Source organism: Stylophora pistillata, chromosome 8 (assembly GCF_964205215.1).
Source record: "Stylophora pistillata chromosome 8, jaStyPist1.2, whole genome shotgun sequence".
Taxonomy (NCBI): Eukaryota; Metazoa; Cnidaria; class Anthozoa; order Scleractinia; family Pocilloporidae; genus Stylophora; species Stylophora pistillata.
The window spans coordinates 19005375-19023243 of NC_142526.1; the positions used below are offsets into that span (position 1 = coordinate 19005375).

A 17869-nucleotide genomic window follows, 5' to 3' on the forward strand; every position below is an offset into this window, starting at 1 on the left:
GGGTTTTTTTTTACAACCACAGAAGTATCCCCAGTCCTCCTTCTAATGTAAATTCTAGCTATGCATGTTGGGATACCCGTACTGTCTCCATCTTTCACCAGGCTGTTTCACATCCTTGACATTACTGAATGCACTGTTTCTTCGTTTTTCTGTGGGGTTTAAGTTGAAAAAGACAGCAAAATCGACTCACAACTAATCCTAAGCATTGAAAGGCTACTTTCTGAAGAACCTAAAATGGCTCAATACGTTCGAGTCACAGAGGACGAGTCGCTGCCAGCAATCGAAGTGCCAACTGAGGCAGATGGAACAATTTTACTGTCGACTCTTCAAGCGCAGTTTCCCGGTGCCTGTGGTTTGAGGTACAAGAACCCAGAGACTGACAGCTGGAGAGGAATTCGTTTGTTGGAAAACATGCTTTGCCCACCCGCTGAAGAAGGATGGGGTGGACATTTGTACGTTGTGGTGCAGAAAAATGGTGAGTGTTACTTATTTCAGTATTATTTTGTTTGTTTATATTAAATGGCGAATTCAGCCACAAAAATATAAAAGTTAGAAATGAAGACAGAGCAGCCATTTGGATGGTTTATGAAAGGTCCTAGGCAAGGGCTACATACTTCAAAACTCTTGAATAATCAAGCGACAGCAACAACAAAAACAAATACAAATTATTTGAGAGAGAGTTTTCATCGTAATGAGCACCCACACTCATCTTTTGGAGATTCAAATGAGATTCTGCCATAACTGTTGTAATTTTTCTGAACCCAATTATTATTTATGACAGTATCGTCAAATAAGTACCACTTTCTTTTTTTTGGGCGGTGGTGGGAGGAAATTTCCAGTTGTATTTTTAATTACAAATTACACAGTACTACAGTTCTAGCAAAGTAGACATATTGGCAATAAACTAGGTTTAGCCAGGCTACAAGCAAAACCATAGCCTACCATTAGCCACTTTAGATGCATTTACTTGAGTGTTTCATTGGCTTGTCTTTTACTTGCATGGAGCTGCCAATAAATTGCTCATACTATTCCTTGTTCTTAAACCACAAATTAAGTCCCTTTGCAAAGCTAACAAGCTGTAAAGTAGATTTTTTACTCTTATCACCCCAATCGGGCTCACACCAGTTTTCAAATTTTTTTACACCAGTTTTAATTCTCTCCATTCTGACTGATTCATGCCTTTCCCAAGGTATTGATTTAACTTTATGTTGCTTATCTTTTTCCTCTCATTTGGTTGCTTTTCCTGTAAAGTTTCAGTTAAAAGAATTCATAATAGATAAATGAATTAAAGAGATTGATTTCGATTTCCCTGAAAATTACTTTGCCTTTCTTATCTAAAGTTGTCAAATTGTATTCAATGTTGCAGACAGTACTAGTAAAAGGAAGATTGAAGAATCTCCCAACACCAAAGCAGAACCAGAAACAAAAATGACAAAGATTTCTTCTCCAGAGGATGGCTTAGGAGATCTCATTGTACTTGGACTTCCTTGGAAAACTACAGCAGAAGACATGAAGGAATATTTTCAAAAGTTTGGTGAAATAGTCATGGCAGAGGTTAATCTCTTCATCACTTGATTTACAATAATTCCTTCCGTAAGGTTGAACCATGATACAGATAACTTATTTGGTGGTTAAACATACTTAATATAGGGATATTTTGTATTATTAAAATCTGGATCATTGGATAAAGCAATTCAAGACTTTTATTGGCTTAGCCATTATGGTATATAAGCCAATATACCATAATCTAATATCTGTACATTGTAACATCCGGTTTCTTCTTACAAAATAAAGTTGAGAAGATGTGTCTAATATCTTGGGGGTGTTTTTTTTTTAATAAAACAATTATTCCACTTGCGCTTGTTGGATATGAGATGATTATAGCCAACTCGGCGCTACGCCCTTTGTTGGCTATCTACATGTATCATCTCATATCCAACGCGTGCTCATGGAATAATTGTTAATTATGTGTTAATTTAAACCATTGAATAAGGGATTTACATCTGCCATGCCATTCTTTTATTTTTGTCAGGTAAAAATGGATTATGGTAGTAGTAAGTCTAGAGGATTTGGGTTTGTGAACTTCAAGGACCCTGAAGTGGCAAAAACAGTTTTATCCCAGGTTCACCGCATTCAAGGCCGACTTTGTGAAGTGAGATTGCCACGTTGTAAAGTAAGTGATAACAACAGGGATAGTAAACAGTGCATCTCCAGGGCATCAACATCTTGAACAATCCAAGAATGGTTCTTAAAGAAAAGTTGACAAGGAGATGCCTAGTTTTAACCTTTTAACCTATAAGAGGGACTAACATCTAATTTCTCTTCACGATATCAGCCCTGAATAACACACTGAGGTCATAAGAATAAAGGAAATGAACACCAACTGAAGGAGGTCTTGATTGTTATACAAATTCTCCTTGTCAGCACCCTAAGGAATGTTTCATTAATAGTATGGGGAATATATATGCCCGCTGATGTTAGGCTGTAAAAGTCTAAGTCAGCTGCACTCCTAGGGAGAAGGTCTGGATTTAACCTGTGGTTGGGTCAGTATGTTTTGTTCTGGGGTAAAACAATTCACTCGCTTAATGCCTCTTGCTACCTAGGACTGTACCAGTGCCAACACACTTTCAGGGAAATGTGACTGTTTGCAGTAGGACTAGTGTGGGGTTGAGGGGGGCCAGGGCACCTACTTTGAGCTAGTAAGAAGAGTAGCAGTACTCTTTCTCCTTGTCACTTCATGTACAGAAACTGGGAAAACCTCTGGCTGTACTAGGACACCAAGCTTAAAATACTTAACCTAAATAAAATTTTCTGTAAATGTAGAATTTTTTTTTCCTTCAATACAGCAAGAATTTATGCCAAAGAAATTGTTTGTTGGACGTCTTCCTGATTCAACAAATGAGGGGGATCTTTTGGATTACTTTAGTAAGTTTGGCGAGGTGATTGATGTCTACATTCCAAAACCCATGCGTGGAATTTCATTTGTCACATTTGCTTCTGGAGAAGTTGCCAAGAAAGTTCAGTCTCAGAATCATCGCTTGGGATCAAATCTACTAAATGTGAACTTTGCAGAGCCTAAAGCAGCAAAAAATGTCCACATGCCCTCTCCAGCAGATATGCAGTCTATGTCCCAAAACTCCTTGCCAGGCTGGGGTGGTATGGGATTTCCAGAAATGTATGGAATGGGTTCCTGGAACAATGCTGGACGTCAGAATATGCCATACAATGCATCAGCAGCTTACAATAGTATGATGCAGAGCATGATGAACATGGGGAACCCATCAGGGGCTAGTAACATGATGGCCAACAGACATGGAAGGCGATAAATATCCAGGGTAGGATTGTGTCTCTGTTTTCTGGATTGTGGTACTTCATACAATTTTCAAACATTCCTCCAGTTGTAAAAGCTAGCATATGATGACTTGTTATTTCACTGCAATAATAAATTTATTGTTTGCAGTGTGTAAATAAGTTATATCATAAGGCAGACTTTGTTAGATTATAGTTGAACTGACACTAGTTTTTCCTAAGGAAACGGTATTGGTGCATGAGAATTACTACTCCATCAGTTGGTACAGTATCATTCTGTAATATTTTTCTCAAATAAAAATTGATACAAGGTGGTTTTTTATTAAGTAAAAATTTGCTAAAGAAAGAAAGTTGAGTATTCAAAGTGAATTTCTTTCTTCAAACGGTAGATTTTTATCAGGTGGAAGTAAACCAAGAGTGTCATAGGGACCACCTCTTTCTCTTATGTTATATACATTTACACATATGTCATGGCTTTTTTTATCATAATTTGAAATCATTTTAAGTTAAAGTACCTTTGTTATCAGTATTGCAGCTACGAATTCAACTCAAAAAGCACTGCAGCTGTAAATTTTACTCAAAAAGCACAGTGAGACTGGAAAGAACTTTGCTTTTATTAGTAAGGGTGAAGAAATGTCAAGTGAATGAGGAGTGAATTCTACTGTTTACATTATTGAGGAAACATTGTTTCAAATACTTTGGATGGGTGAGAGTGCTGTGTTATGTAAGGGTGCATGTGTAGCCATCTGATCTCTATGAGTGTAATGAATTGTACTGCTTAGATATTTTCATTTTGTCTTTGCATTACCATTAAATTTAAGAGTTGAACACAACCTGAACACCGTAGGGGTCCAAATAGTGAACTTAGTTTTTGCATATTGTATAATCATATTGCATATTGCTTCATTCTTAACTTTGTCATCATCGTAAAATTGTCTTGAAGGAATGACAAGAAAGCGAAATAAATGACCTGGATGTGTGTGGGAAATTGTTCAGTATAATATGCATGGTCTGTGCTAATGTAGTATATCAGGGAATTTGAGTGGCATGGAAACTAACACTGGAATTATTTTTTGTTGAAATTGGGACAGGGCACATGAATGGCATTTATTCTAAGCAATTTGACTGAGAAGTGGTGTTGGAATAGTGTGGCAAAAAACTGAAATGAAGGAATAGCTGACAGTGCAATCAAAGAAATCAGAGAGTTTTTATTGTGCAGTGAGATTGTAAGAGTGTAGGGAAAATTGTTTTTGGCAACAGTGACTTCTATCTCAGCAGTGTTGTCTTCATGAGGTGATGTGGACTCGTGTTGTCAAAATAACAGTTTCTATAAAGAATGGCAGTTCTTTTTCAAGACTTCCCTTACTAAGATGATCATGCTACTTGATTGAGTATTACTTGTGGGTTCAAACAATTTATTTCATGTGAGGATTGTGCAACCCATTGCTCACTGGTTTACCTAAGAAAGAACAAATACATTAAGTCCAGAAGAGAGGGAAATTGAGAATGTATGTGTGATTCTGTGTTTGATACATTGTTCTGTTATGTGTTCATCGTGATATGAAAGCTAAGAGTGGAATGTAACTCAAGAAGAAGTGAATGCTATGACTTTCTGTGATAGCCATGCAGAGACTCTATGGGGTCAAGGAGATGCAAATGCAGAGTGTCATCTTTAGGATGAAGAGCGATCTTGTGAGTTTCAAAGGGTTGCAGAGGGTACACAGAATGGCTGCAGTGTGGCATTAGATTGTTAAGGTGGTGTGGGAATATGAGTGAGAACACTGTAAGTACATCTGTGTGTTGGTCAAAGAATATTGTGAGTATAAAATGTGTGTGTTTTTAGAATGTGTTCAAATTTAAGTGTGGAAGCCTGTAAGTTATCTTAAGGAAATTTATTTCTTGACTCACCTAAGGTCCGCACTCACTAGCTAATGACTTCCTTAATAACATTATATGACATCTAAAGATTAATTACCAAGATGACACATTTTCATACTTAAGCAAGGCAGTAAAATTTCCATGACTTATATCAGTATTCAATAATGCATGTGTGAAAACTTATGTTCCAAACCTCTTGGCACATCTGTAAATTTTCTAGCATTTTTATGAGAGAGATGTATTGTGTTTAACAGTTTTCTTTGTTCTGTGTGACAGTTTGCTTAGATATGTAACAGATAACATTATTCCCGTTGGCCTCATCAACAGGCATGCCAGTGGACTCCAACAAGTGATGAAGTTTCCAGAGTTAAGCTGTTCTCTGACATAAGAACAGGTGAGGCCTGTTCTAATGTATACCAACCTGGACTTGTTCAATTAATAGAAATTCCTTTGATTGGAATGCATTAGGCATTTCTTGCGTGCACATGAAGCTTGCAATTATAGAAAGCTTTGGGTGAATATGCTAGGTTGCTATGTCAGCATTGCAAGCTAAAACTGTTTTGGATAATCAGTTACATTTATGGCTGAGCAACTTCTATTCTAGATAAAGAGATGAAAATGTTTTAAAATTCAAACACTGACAATTTTTTTTATCCTTTTCTCTACAGAAATCTTTCCTTGTTTTATTTCACAGAATGAACTGCATAATGTGTTCTTCTTTACCTAATTCCTTTTCCTTTTCTCAGTGCTAGGCACACAGGTTACAGAAAATAAAACCACAGGAAGATGTTACTGTCACCAAACAGGAAGTTTAGAGCAATCTCTTGAATGGTGTTTGTGGAGATCCAGTTTCTTCTTGGTTTATACTGTTCTTTCAAGCCCCAGAACCACACAGATGGCTCAAACATCTGCCTAACTTCATATTAGGCGTATTGTTACAGACAAGTGTTGTCTTGCAGAAACCAACAAGAAATCCGTACTCTTAAACCCTTTTTTGCCCTCAAGTGACCAGTAGACAATTTCTCCTCACAATACCAGTGCATTGTGTAACAAAGAAGGTTGAGGGTGAAGAAAAATGTTATTTTAAGGATATTTTTATTAAATAAATTCCCTGTAAAAAAACTAGTCAAAGATATGGCAGACTGTCAGAATAATTTATATTATGATCTTGTTAGTTTGAGGGTGTAAGTAGACTTGGTGCCTAAGGACTCTAAAAATTCTGAGTTGTTCACTCACAAGAGTTTTTATTATTATTATTATTATTATTATTATTATTATTATTATTATAGTTAGCAAAGGCTAGTCGAGGCAGGCAGTGTTTAATACGTATATTATAAAATCAAAAGATTTAAAGAGCAAGAGATTCAAAATTCTAGAAAAATTACAACTACATTTAATTTAATACATTTAAGATACAGCAAGAGAACAGAACAAGCTGGGGTCTTATAGTTGTGCTATTAAAGTAGACAAATCAATATAATCGTCATATTTTTCAAGTCTCTAGAGGAGGAAATTATGAATTTTACTCTTAAAATTGTATCTTGATAGCTGGCACACTTCACAAGGCAAGCTATTCCAGATTCTAACACCATTTCTTGAAAATGCCCTTTCTTTGTATATCTAATCTTGAACTTTCAACAAAATAGTTGCCTCTTGAAGATGATCTTGTCTTATGGGGATGAATATTAGCTTGATAAGTGAATAAGTTAGATATGTTAGAAGGTGACAAATTATTGGATATGTCATGCATCATGATGGCAACTGATTTAAAGTAAAGCATATCCAAAGGAAGAAAACAAGAAGAAACAAAAAATGGGATTGCATGAGATCTGTAGTCACCAAAGTACATCAAGTGAAGGGCTCATTTTTGAAGGATTATAGCTTCCTTAAAAGCAAGGAAAGGCAAATCATCCATAAGGCCAAAATAATTCTCACCCCACTCTGCTAGTCTGTTACCTCAATTTAGCCATGTTCCCATCCATATAGGAACACTTGTCTACTTTTATTCACCTCTCAGAAGACAAAATCCCTTGTGTGGACATTGTTCTGTTAGACTAAGTTCAACCTAGTATAACTTAACCTGTCCATTGTTGCGAGGCTGAGAATTTCTGTGATAATTTACAATTTGAGAGTTGTTGCAAAATCCCTTGTGTGGACATTGTTCTGTTAGACTAAGTTCAACCTAGTATAACTTAAGCTGTCCATTGTCGCGAGGCTGAGAATTTCTGTGATAATTTACAATTTGAGAATTGTTGCAAGAGCCTGGATAGTCTTGTTTTCCACTTTAGATGGACTTAAGTGGAGTTTATGTCTAATTGATAACTACTGGTACGTTGATATGTGGTTGTCAAGAGTTGAAATGTATTTGAAGCATCAAATTTGCTAGGGAACTTCATGTTAAAATATTTTGCTGTTGACTGCCACCAACTTGAACATTTACCAGCTAATACTTTAACTAAATTGAAGGGATGCCTTTTGCCCAAGGGTTAATTTTATTATTTTTTTCATCTTACTTTTTGGAAATTGAATTCCCTATACTGTTGACTCGAACCACCTTGATTTGCCAAGAAGTTTCTTTTCAGTGATCAAGATTCAACTTCATAACTTATTATGTTTTTACAAGACTCGTGTATGGCATAGTAATGCAAGTGCAAGGAAGTTCTCACAACAAATTTACTTTGATGATTATTTAGTCTTTACCAAATTGACATGAATCCTTCTTTAGAGCATTCTTGTGTGTAACAGCAGTAACTCCTGATGTATTTTAAAATTAACTGCTGGTTATAAACAAGACAGTACCTAACAAAACCTTCTTGTAATTTATGAAAGCATTTTTTATCACCATTGTATCCTGTACAATTAAAACTAATTCCACTTTAAATAAATTACCAAAAGTTCTTTCATGTTAGAAAAAATAAGTTGTGTTAAAGAAATAATCATTATATTGTAACATGGAGAACAGACGATCCCAGAAAAAATTCTAAAACAAGGAAAGTAAAGCGGGTTTGTTAATAGCTAATTCCTCTTATTGTTACACAACATTGATGTTACCCATAAAATTTCAAGCAAGTGGTAGAAGTGGAGAGCTTAAATGCAAGCCAAATTCAAAATATTAGTATTCCTTTACAGACTACTGTTTCTTTTTATGCATTAACAAAACAAAGATTTTCTGTACAACTGAATTTTAAGTTTGAAACTGATCCAGTGTGAAGTAGAAAAGGAGAAATTTCTGTCTTAAGCTGTAGCAGCCTTCTTTCCCTGGTACGTGGCCAACATTTTCTTGATTTCAGCAATGGCCTTTCCTGGATTCAACCCCTTGGAACAAAACAGAAGATGAATTAAAATAACAAATTACAAGGGTAAAATGTAGTACTGTTTCAATTTTTTCCTTGCTTACAGGTCCGCGTTATTCAAAGAACAAGATGCAAACAGTGTAGTAGAGAACATTCCCCCCCCCCTACATAGCACCTGTCTGTGCTTCCTTTTGTCCAGGATAAGCATGATCTAATAGGGAGTTGCTTGTTTGTTTGTCTGTCTTTTTGCTTCACTCTGTCCCAAGCTATTACACAACTCCAGCTACAGTAATGGTCTTCAACACTAAATGTCACCAGTGTCTCAACTCATTTTTTGAAATGAACCATGAATATGCAAATTAGGGCAAACATATCTGAAACCTGGAATGATCTATTAACTACTGTGTAAAAACAATTTGGGCAACTTGAAAGTCCATCACACAACACACTAGCAAATGAAAATCTGCTGAGCTCAGGGTGGTAAGATGTCATTCTGTTTTGGTATGAAATTTAAAATAGGTTCTATTGTATCAATCCCCTATAAACAATGTATTAGTTACCTTTGGACATGTCTTAGTGCAGTTCATGATGGTATGACACCTGTATACTTTAAATGGATCAGAGTCCAGTTTAGCCAAGCGCTCTTCAGTGTAGTCATCCTATAATCATTTCAGAGGTCAGAAATTACTATTGGCTACAGTATGCAAAGTGGAGGTGCGGTGGCCTCATGGTTACTGCGCTTGACTCTGGATCGAGTGGTCCAGGTTCGAGCCCCGGCCGGGACATTGTGTTGTGTTCTTAGGCAAGACACTTTACTCTCAGAGTGCCACTCTTCACCCAGGTGTATAAATGGGTACCGGTAATTTAATGCTGGGGGTAACCCTGCGATGGACTGGCATCCCATCCAGGGGGGAGTAGAAATACTCCTAGTCACTTCATGCTACAGAAACTGGAGTTAAGCACCAGCCTAATGGGCCACTAGGCTCGTAAAACAGACTTTACTTTACAGTATGCAAACAGATTAACACAACTTTCTTAATCGAGTCTTTAAGTATTACTGCCAGTAAAGTTTTCAGGTACACATGTACTATACATGTAGGACACCATGCTTCTCATGATGCCTAAGCAAACAAAAGGCATATGGAAACATTTGGTGAGATAATTTTATTACAGTCAAAAAATGGTAAGGAAATGCATGAATGTGTTCGAGAAATATTTAGTTTCTAAATTGTGGTTGGGTCAACATTGAATAATATTAGCCAGGTTCACTACTGGGTAAACTAACTAACTTCATATTAAACTAACCCGACTGTCAATCATCCAGCGGTAAGCCTGCATGAGGACTGCTGGTCCAAGGTACTTGTCACCATTCCACCAGTAACTAGGACAAGAAGTGCTACAACATGCACATAGGATACACTCATACAATCCATCCTAAAGTGAACAAAAGAAAAATTCACAAGTCAGGTCTCTTGCCTGTAATCTTTGTTTCCATGGCCATAATCAGGATTCGTGTGCTCTCTGATGAAAGCAGACTACCACATCATATCACACATTTAGAGTCACAAGAATAAAACAACTGATCAACTAAAGAAGCGCTCCATTGTTAAACAAATTCTCCTCGTCACCGCCTTAGGAAATGTATAGAGAACAGTAACTTCTATATGCTGATGTTAGGGTACTAAAGGTTAAATGTTCATCTGATTGGGTAACATACCAGTTTCTTCCTGTCTTCAATTGATTGCAAGTATTGTTCCTTTCCATATTCCACCTCTGTCTTCTTTTGGAGGTAAGGTTCAATTGAGCGATACTGCTCATAGAAGTTGTTCATATCCTACAACAAAAAAAATCTATCTGTGAGGAACTCACAAATGTAAATTTATGCAAACAGCACCAATTGAAAAAATCTTGGATGAGTTCAACACATTTAAAGAATTTACCTGAACTAACAATTTCACACAAAAATAAACAAAACTTACAGGAACAAGATCTTTAACCACATACATATGTGGTAGTGGATAGATCTTAGTTTTCTTTCCCACATCTGGGTTGATGCGACTGAGAAAAAAATCATTACTTATAGTTAAGAGGTTGGTTTTGTTTAATATGTAATATTTATGTATCAATAATAATTTTGCAAAGGAAAGAATAATGCTGATTAAGTAGTATTGGAACCTTACTGGCATTGCTAGAATCATATACAACTTTGGATTTCCAAGATGACCATAGATGCTTGGGATTGCTATTTCCTCTTTTAACATGTGTCTGCTTGTTCCCTTTAGTCACTTTGTGAAAAGTCATAATAGCATGACCACCACAAGAAATAGAGCAGTTGCCATTGTACCAGGTAGCAACAATTTCACTAAAATGTTTGAGCTTTTACTTTGCTTAAAACCCTAACAAGGCAACTGAAGATCTAACTTAAGCAATACAATGCAATACAATACAATAAAATGTTCTTTATTTCAAGAGGGTAAATACATGGTTAACCCAGTAAAGAGTTTTCTAACACATGGCCCTCTGTAAACCAACCCATCCCACCCAAGGGAGGACATCTGTCACACAGTAATCTCGTGTGTGGGAAATTAACATCTCCTTCCCCAACCCTGCAGGAGACGGGACCTCCATTTATTCGTCCCTATCTGAGAAGACTAGAATATCTAACCATTTCTTGATGTTATAGAAAGGCAGCAAATTCTTCTCAATTATTTTCAGGCCCTGAGTGTTGGTCTGGCCGGGGCTCAAACCCTCAACCTCCCGCACAACAGTCCAGCGCTCTATCCATTGAGCTAACCGGGAGGCTAACATACACTAAATAAGAGTAAATTACGGAAGCTGAAAAGGGACAATCCAAAAATATTTTTCAAATGCTGAAAAATATTTCAAATTGCAATATTCATTTTAAACTCACTGTCAAAAAGTTTGACAAATCCAAAGATATTTTGCGAATCCAAAAAAATTTTTTGAAATCCAAACAAATTTTTTCAAAATCCGAAAATACTTTGCAAATCCAAAAAAATATTTTGTCACGTGCTATTTGCGCCAGCAGTCACCCAGCGTTACACTGGCGTTTTCTTGCCATATCCCGCATCATCCCGCATACAAAATGACGAATAATAGAGGATAGAACATGTACTGCAGGGTTTTCCTTTTCAAAGAAAGTTGAAGTCGGATGAAAGGGAAGCAGGCGGAGACAATTTGGGCGAGTAGCACCCAGCCTGAGTGGTGAAGGCGCGAACAACTAGGGGGGTCTGGGGGCATGCCCCCCCCCCCCCGGGAAATTTTAAACATTTGAGCGCTCTGAGATGCAATCTGGTGCATTTTGGGTGCTTAAATTAAGGAAATGAACAGGCTTAACAACACAAGAAATGACAATGTATTTGATAAAATGCAGCCCTTTTCTAGCACGTTGATTGGCAATACCGGGCACATTGCTTATAAATATTAATGTAAAACAACACTCGAATCGATCTGGAAGAATTTCACATAAAGATATATTGACACAGAAATCAAAGGTAAACAAAAATACGAACATCACAGAAAATATTTCGCAATTAATTGCATCCCACACGATCGCCTGAGACTTACTTTACTTCGGACTTGGCCCAAGATAATATTTGTGATGCTTTGGCTTAGTGAGAATAAGTAGTTCCTAGTTAAAGTATATCTGTTCTAACTAAAACAGTTAAAAGCGGATAAATCAAGAAGATAATCGACCTTTCAAATAGTAATTTATTTAAATGCAAAAATTGAATAATTTACGTATCTTTAAGCTTGAAGGGATGCCAGTGATACATGACTTGACCGCGCAAACTTGTACTGAATGTCACGTACCAGTACACGCGCAAAAATTCTACTTCGTTTTTTGCTGAAATATGTACTTTTTATCGATTTCCGTTTCTTATACGTCATTGTCAGACAACATACAAAGTGTTTATTATTTATCTCAAATATTTTAAATTATATAACAGCAAGGACTCTTTTAGTCGCCGGCGACGGAGCCGTTCGCAGGCGGCGAAAATCGCCGGTCGCCGGCCGAAAAGGAAAACCCTGTACTGTCAAAAGTGTGGAAGAGAATGTGGGAACAATGAAACATTCTGCCATTGTTGTGGAACACTAAAATGGCGTGAAGAGGAAAGTGTGTTGTCCAGCTTGGGAGACGAAAGATTGGCTATAGAACATTACTTTAATAAGGGATTTCGTTACAAGACCATTGTTCACTTTCTGGCAGAATACCATGGGATTTCAATGAAAGTGAGGACTTTGAAGAGAAGGCTACGTCACTATGGGTTACAAAGAAGAAACCACCTTCATTCAGAACACACTGTTTGGGAAATAGTTAGACAAGACATTGTTGTAAAATAGGGTTGACAGGCCTACATGACTCCCCAGCGCGTGTTTAGAGTAGCCTATTCAAAGTTTGGCCCCACTGAGTATGTCTTTGGGCGACTGTCCTCTTTTGTAAGATACGAGAAACGGATTTTTGTATATTCCGTTGAGTAGTGGTTGTGTTTCTATTAAATGCCAGTGTCTCATGAGAATTTGCTTTAGGTTTGGCACTGATGGTTGGTATTGTGAAACACAAAAGGCAAGATTCGTTGGTTCGTCTTTTGTTTCTGTTAAAGAGCTAATTTCCTGTTTTTTAATTCACTTCTGAGAGGGTTGTGCTCATGAGGTCCTCTCGGTAGCCTCTCTTTAGCAAATGCGCTTCATTTGTAATTTTCTCCTCAAATATTGTTTGAGAGGAGTTTGTTCTTAGAAGTCTAAGGGTCTCCCATTTTATGAAGTCTCTTTTAATTCCTTGTGGGTGACAGGAACTATAGTGTGTATACTGAAATGTCTCAGTTTGTTTAAAATGAGTACGTACATCAGGGATTGTCTTTTTTTAATCGTTCGCCTTTGTAGATGTACAGCTATTTTTTTCACTGTCTCGATCATTAAGTTGTCTTGATTGCTTTCAGCTTGCGCCGCGCGCGCTGATTCGATCATACTACAGTTCTTAGTGTTCCCATTTAACGCAAAATTTTTTTGGATTTGCAAAATATTTTCCGATTTTGAAAAAATTTTTTTGGATTTCAAAATATTTTTTTGGATTCGCAAAATACTTTTGGATTTTGAAAAAAATTTTTTAGATTTCAAAATATTTTTTTGGATTCGCAAAATATTTTTGGATTTTGAAAAAAATTTTTTGGATTTCTAAATATTTTTTTGGATTTGCAAAATATCTTTGGATTTGTCAAACTTTTCGATAGTGAGTTTAAAATAAATATTGCGATTTGAAATATTTTTTGGGATTTGAAAAATATTTTTGGATTGTCCCTTTTCGGCTTCGGTAGTAAATAGCATACAGTAGACATACTAACATACAGTAAGTAGTTATGCAAAACATGGTTCAAACTTACCTTATACAAGCTAGAGTGTTTGTTCCTCCAATGTTCATGGCACATGAGCCACAGATTCCTGCCATAGATTTAGAGGGAAACATTATCAGTTGAGTTTCACCACCTGATGCAATTTGGTCTAACCATAAAATAAAATTACAAGGAACTAAGAGACAAGATACATGCAAGTGACTGTTATAAGTACCTTCTCTGCAAGATCTCCTGAATGTCAGTGTTGGGTCATCTTCATTTTTTATCTTTATCAACGCATCAAGGACCATTGGACCACATCTGAAAACAGATTTTTGAGGATATGGTAAAAACTCAGTAATAATTGATTGTTTTATTACAAACCTTTCTTGATTTAGGCAATGTTGTACAGTAGTATCATAACCATAGATATTAATTAATATAGACCAGTTGAACATGTTCATGTATATCTATGGTAACTTACCACCACATACAAGACCATTATCATAACAACGCTGAGAGAAACAAATGTGTAGACAATAGTAATGTGTAATCCACTCAGGTTGTCGAAACATCAGTCACAACCAGGGGTTTCATTGTCATGGTCCCACCAATAACGTAGCTCCATTTTCTGCCTTTAAAAGCACACACAACCCACAATTCCTCTATTCGCTCCGACGAAGGGCTAACGCTCGAAACGTCAGCTTTTGTAATCCTTACGGTGGCCAATTTACCATTTTAACTTTGTTGATATATCCAAATTATTTCGTTACTCCTACCGAAGCAGCCCAGAACAGTTTTGCCCAACTGGTTTGACCATCTGGAGGCAAGTTTATCTTACAAAGATGTTCAGTACAAACAGTTTTGCCCATTTGTAAAAACCAGTTACTCTACTGCTAAAAACATTGATGAAACCCCCTGCACAACAACATACAACAGTCTTTTTCAGGACTACACTCACCCTGACAAATTATCAGACCACACTATCATGTAAGAATGTATTATAAATAACAAACCGGTTTAGATCAACTTGATATTCCTGCATCCTAGGCTTGTCACCAGGTTTATCTGGGTCCTAGAAATGAAAAGGGTATTAATAGAAATTAACCATCATTATTATTTTTCCAACAACATGTGAGATATTATTTTTTATGATCTTCTCTTTTTTCTAGTCTAAAGAGTACAATGTTCTGATCCTTTAATGACAGTTTAGTGGCCACTTATTCTGCTGGCAACAGCTGCATTGTAATTACAAACAAAGTACGATTTACTGCAGCGAAGCTCATTTGCATACTCACCCAACGATAAACAGAAAATGTTTTCATTCGAGGACTGTCACTGGCAGATGTGGCATTCCGTACTGAAATCTGTTGAATCAAAACAGTAAATTATGTAATCATTAATTTCTAATTCATTAAATGAGTCTATCTGAAGATCAAAATCAGTTAATGAGCAGTCCAAAGGCCATGTCTCAGGTTTCCATCGGCGAGGTATTAGCATTTAACCCTTGAACCCTTTATCTCCCATGAGAGACCAAAACAAATTTTCTCCTTACAATATTGAGCAGACAAGCCATGAGAATAATTAACAATTATTCCACGAGTGCACATTGGAATAATTGTTTTATCAAAAAAAAGGCCCCCAAGATATTGGACAAATCTTCTCAACTTTATTTTGTAAGAAGAGACCGGCTCTTACAATGTACAGATATTAGATTATGGTATATTGGCTCATATACCATAATGGCTAAGCCAATAAAAAGTCTTGAATTGCATTATCCAATGATCCAGTTTTTAATAAAAAATATCAATATCAATTAGTTGATCCAGTACCATATATATCAATTTGATACAATATCAAGCAGACAAGCCATGAAAATAAAGAAAAATATTCAATATCAATTAGTTGATCCAGTACCATGCATATCAATAAAATATCAAGCCGACAAGCCATGAGAATAAAGAAAAATATCAATATCAATTAGTTGATCCAGTACCATTTTTATCAATACAATATCAAGCAGACAAGCAATGAAAATAAAGAAAAATCTCAATATCAATTAGAACATAGCTAGCAGAGTCGCGCAATTAAATTCATTATACGTGAGTGTGCTCAAAATCCCGATAGTGCACGCTGATAGCGTCAGCAAATCCGACTTCGCCAGAACTTTTCTTTTCGCGCAAGCGGCCATTGTTAGCACGGGGAAAAATAATATATTTCGCGACAATAATGGATACAAACAGAAACTTGGCCTACTAGTCCGAAAACGAAGACAATGTTTGGACCTTTTCCCTTGGGCTAGAGCTCTTAAATGAGGCAGAAAGAGAGAAAAACAAAGGAAAAGGAGACTCGGAAACAGCACCGTCACGATTCGCTTCAACTGATATTGTTGTCCGTTTTTCGCGTCGGATTTGATGCACAATTCCACCGGCTATGTTCTAAAACAATTGGTTCATGCTTTCAGCTGTGCACTATCGAGTTATGGAGCACGTGGGAAGTTTGGAGAGCACTCAAGAAGCTAGAGTTTCCCTCGGCTATCGCCTCGGGCAACTCTTACGCTTCTTTCATGCTCTCCAAACTTCCCGCGTGCTCCATAACTCGAAAGTGCACGCTAAAGCATGAACCAATTGTTAATTAGTTGATCCAGTATCATATATATCAAATTGATATACAATATCAAGCAGACAAGCCATAAGAATAGAGAAAAATATCAATATCAATTAGTTGATCCAGTAACATATTCTCCAAACTTGCATCATGAGAGTTGTATTGCAGACAGTAAGGAGAATTACAAAGAAGATCTTAGGAGCGAAAGGGTCAACTCCTGAGAGTGACTAGCATCTAATTGCTCTAAAAAATTTATTACTACTGAATCAAAGTTTATGGTTTATCAGAAAACAGGAAATGACCAACCACCCAAGAAGCTCTTGATTGTTAACAAATTCTCCTTTTTGATAGCACAGGAAACATATAAAACACAGTATGGAGAATATGTATACTGATGTTAGGGTGTAATGAGCTAACAAACATGAAATCTGTTGTTGTGGTACAAACTGCTGGTTTTGTTTTGTTTGGTTTTGTTGAAACCACTCTGTATCTGACTTTCTGCAAGTCTCACATCCATTATCATATACTGAATAAAGGCTAATGATAATCAATTTGATTAAAAGATTCTAAACGAAAAAAGAATAAAGTCATTCACATAGAAAGGTTCATCGACGGTTTACCAATCTTTACTCCAGATTCAGTTGTGCTCATTTCATGTTGGTGTGAGACTATCCAGTTACAAATTAAAGTTCCAGAGTCACGAACAGCGATGTGGTTTTTACGAAAGAAGAATAGGATAACTTTAGAGAGTAATCTTGGGTACAAATTTAAACGTTCTTCATATAGTTATCTATGAAATAAGGAGACAGAGAAGACGAAAGAATAAGAACTCAGCATGAGTACACCTTCATCGTTACCAATGCGATAGACAAACTGCTTAAGGTTGGAAATAATCATCAACACCATAAAATATTCGATCGCATTTACTGGTGATCAATGACATAACACTTGATAAACCTTTGCTACTGGAAATACGTTTGACACGAAAAGTATTATAGCAAACGTTTCGTGTTGCTACTACAAGATCAGCCGGCCTAAGATGCAAGAAAACCATCATTGTTCAATTAAATTCCACATACCTTAGAAATAGCCACTGCTGGCCGTAATTGCAGGGCTTTAGTAGTTATGTTTCTCGCACAGACTACGGAGGCAGCCGCCATTTTGGATTGCATAAGTTAAGTGTGCGTACCTGCACGTCTTCACTGGGGGACTGGGACTACAGCACCGTCTTCAATGTCAAGAGAAAGGCAAGGGTAAGGGAGAGCAAGTTTGAACTAGGTAGAGTGCTAACTACTCGGTTCTGTAAAAACAAAGTTCTTTATTCACGCACACTAATCCAAGTAATAAAAATGTAGAGCCAAAATTCACGTGTTTTATACCTGCTAGCATTTTGCATATATTACGGTCACACTACAATGTACACTAATTAGC

The 17869-nt window shown here is 36.7% G+C and overlaps 2 protein-coding genes across 3 annotated transcripts; one reads left to right on the forward strand and one right to left on the reverse strand.

Moving 5' to 3' along the window:
* The first annotated feature begins 65 nt into the window (after positions 1 to 65).
* Positions 66 to 6989, forward strand: LOC111329210 (TAR DNA-binding protein 43). Of its 2 annotated transcripts, XM_088729338.1 has the most exons (6): positions 66 to 475; positions 1367 to 1554; positions 2033 to 2173; positions 2847 to 3335; positions 5515 to 5581; positions 5934 to 6989. In XM_088729338.1, exons 1-4 carry the CDS (start codon positions 235 to 237, stop codon positions 3324 to 3326), a joined length of 1050 nt encoding a protein of 349 aa, XP_088585464.1. In that variant the 5' UTR covers positions 66 to 234; the 3' UTR covers positions 3327 to 3335; positions 5515 to 5581; positions 5934 to 6989. The 2 variants fall into 2 exon arrangements, with proteins under 2 accessions (XP_088585464.1, XP_088585463.1); XM_088729337.1 differs by having other exon boundaries at positions 2847 to 5581.
* Positions 6990 to 8177: 1188 nt separating this feature from the next.
* LOC111329218 (succinate dehydrogenase [ubiquinone] iron-sulfur subunit, mitochondrial) lies at positions 8178 to 17668 on the reverse strand. The gene is made up of 10 exons (XM_022933849.2): positions 17518 to 17668; positions 15130 to 15198; positions 14848 to 14906; positions 14067 to 14152; positions 13883 to 13940; positions 10460 to 10538; positions 10198 to 10314; positions 9786 to 9914; positions 9041 to 9139; positions 8178 to 8502 (listed from the first exon to the last, which is right to left on the reverse strand). The coding sequence occupies exons 1-10, from the start codon at positions 17608 to 17610 to the stop codon at positions 8422 to 8424; spliced, it is 870 nt and encodes a 289-aa protein (XP_022789584.2). The 5' UTR covers positions 17611 to 17668; the 3' UTR covers positions 8178 to 8421.
* Positions 17669 to 17869: the final 201 nt, after the last annotated feature.

What these genes read in the sequence shown, in the direction of transcription:
- LOC111329210 (XM_088729337.1), top strand. Translation starts at nt 235, where the DNA reads ATGGCTCAATACGTTCGAGTCACAGAGGACGAGTCGCTGCCAGCAATC. An exon ending in CGTTGTGGTGCAGAAAAATG is followed by an intron (nt 476 to 1,366) that starts GTGAGTGTTACT and finishes TCAATGTTGCAG; the next exon opens with ACAGTACTAGTAAAAGGAAG. An exon ending in GTGAAATAGTCATGGCAGAG is followed by an intron (nt 1,555 to 2,032) that starts GTTAATCTCTTC and finishes TATTTTTGTCAG; the next exon opens with GTAAAAATGGATTATGGTAG.
- LOC111329218 (XM_022933849.2), bottom strand. Translation starts at nt 17,610, where the DNA reads ATGCAATCCAAAATGGCGGCTGCCTCCGTAGTCTGTGCGAGAAACATA. An exon ending in CAGCAGTGGCTATTTCTAAG is followed by an intron (nt 15,199 to 17,517) that starts GTATGTGGAATT and finishes TTGATTCAACAG; the next exon opens with ATTTCAGTACGGAATGCCAC. An exon ending in CAGGAGATCTTGCAGAGAAG is followed by an intron (nt 13,941 to 14,066) that starts GTACTTATAACA and finishes AATCTATGGCAG; the next exon opens with GAATCTGTGGCTCATGTGCC.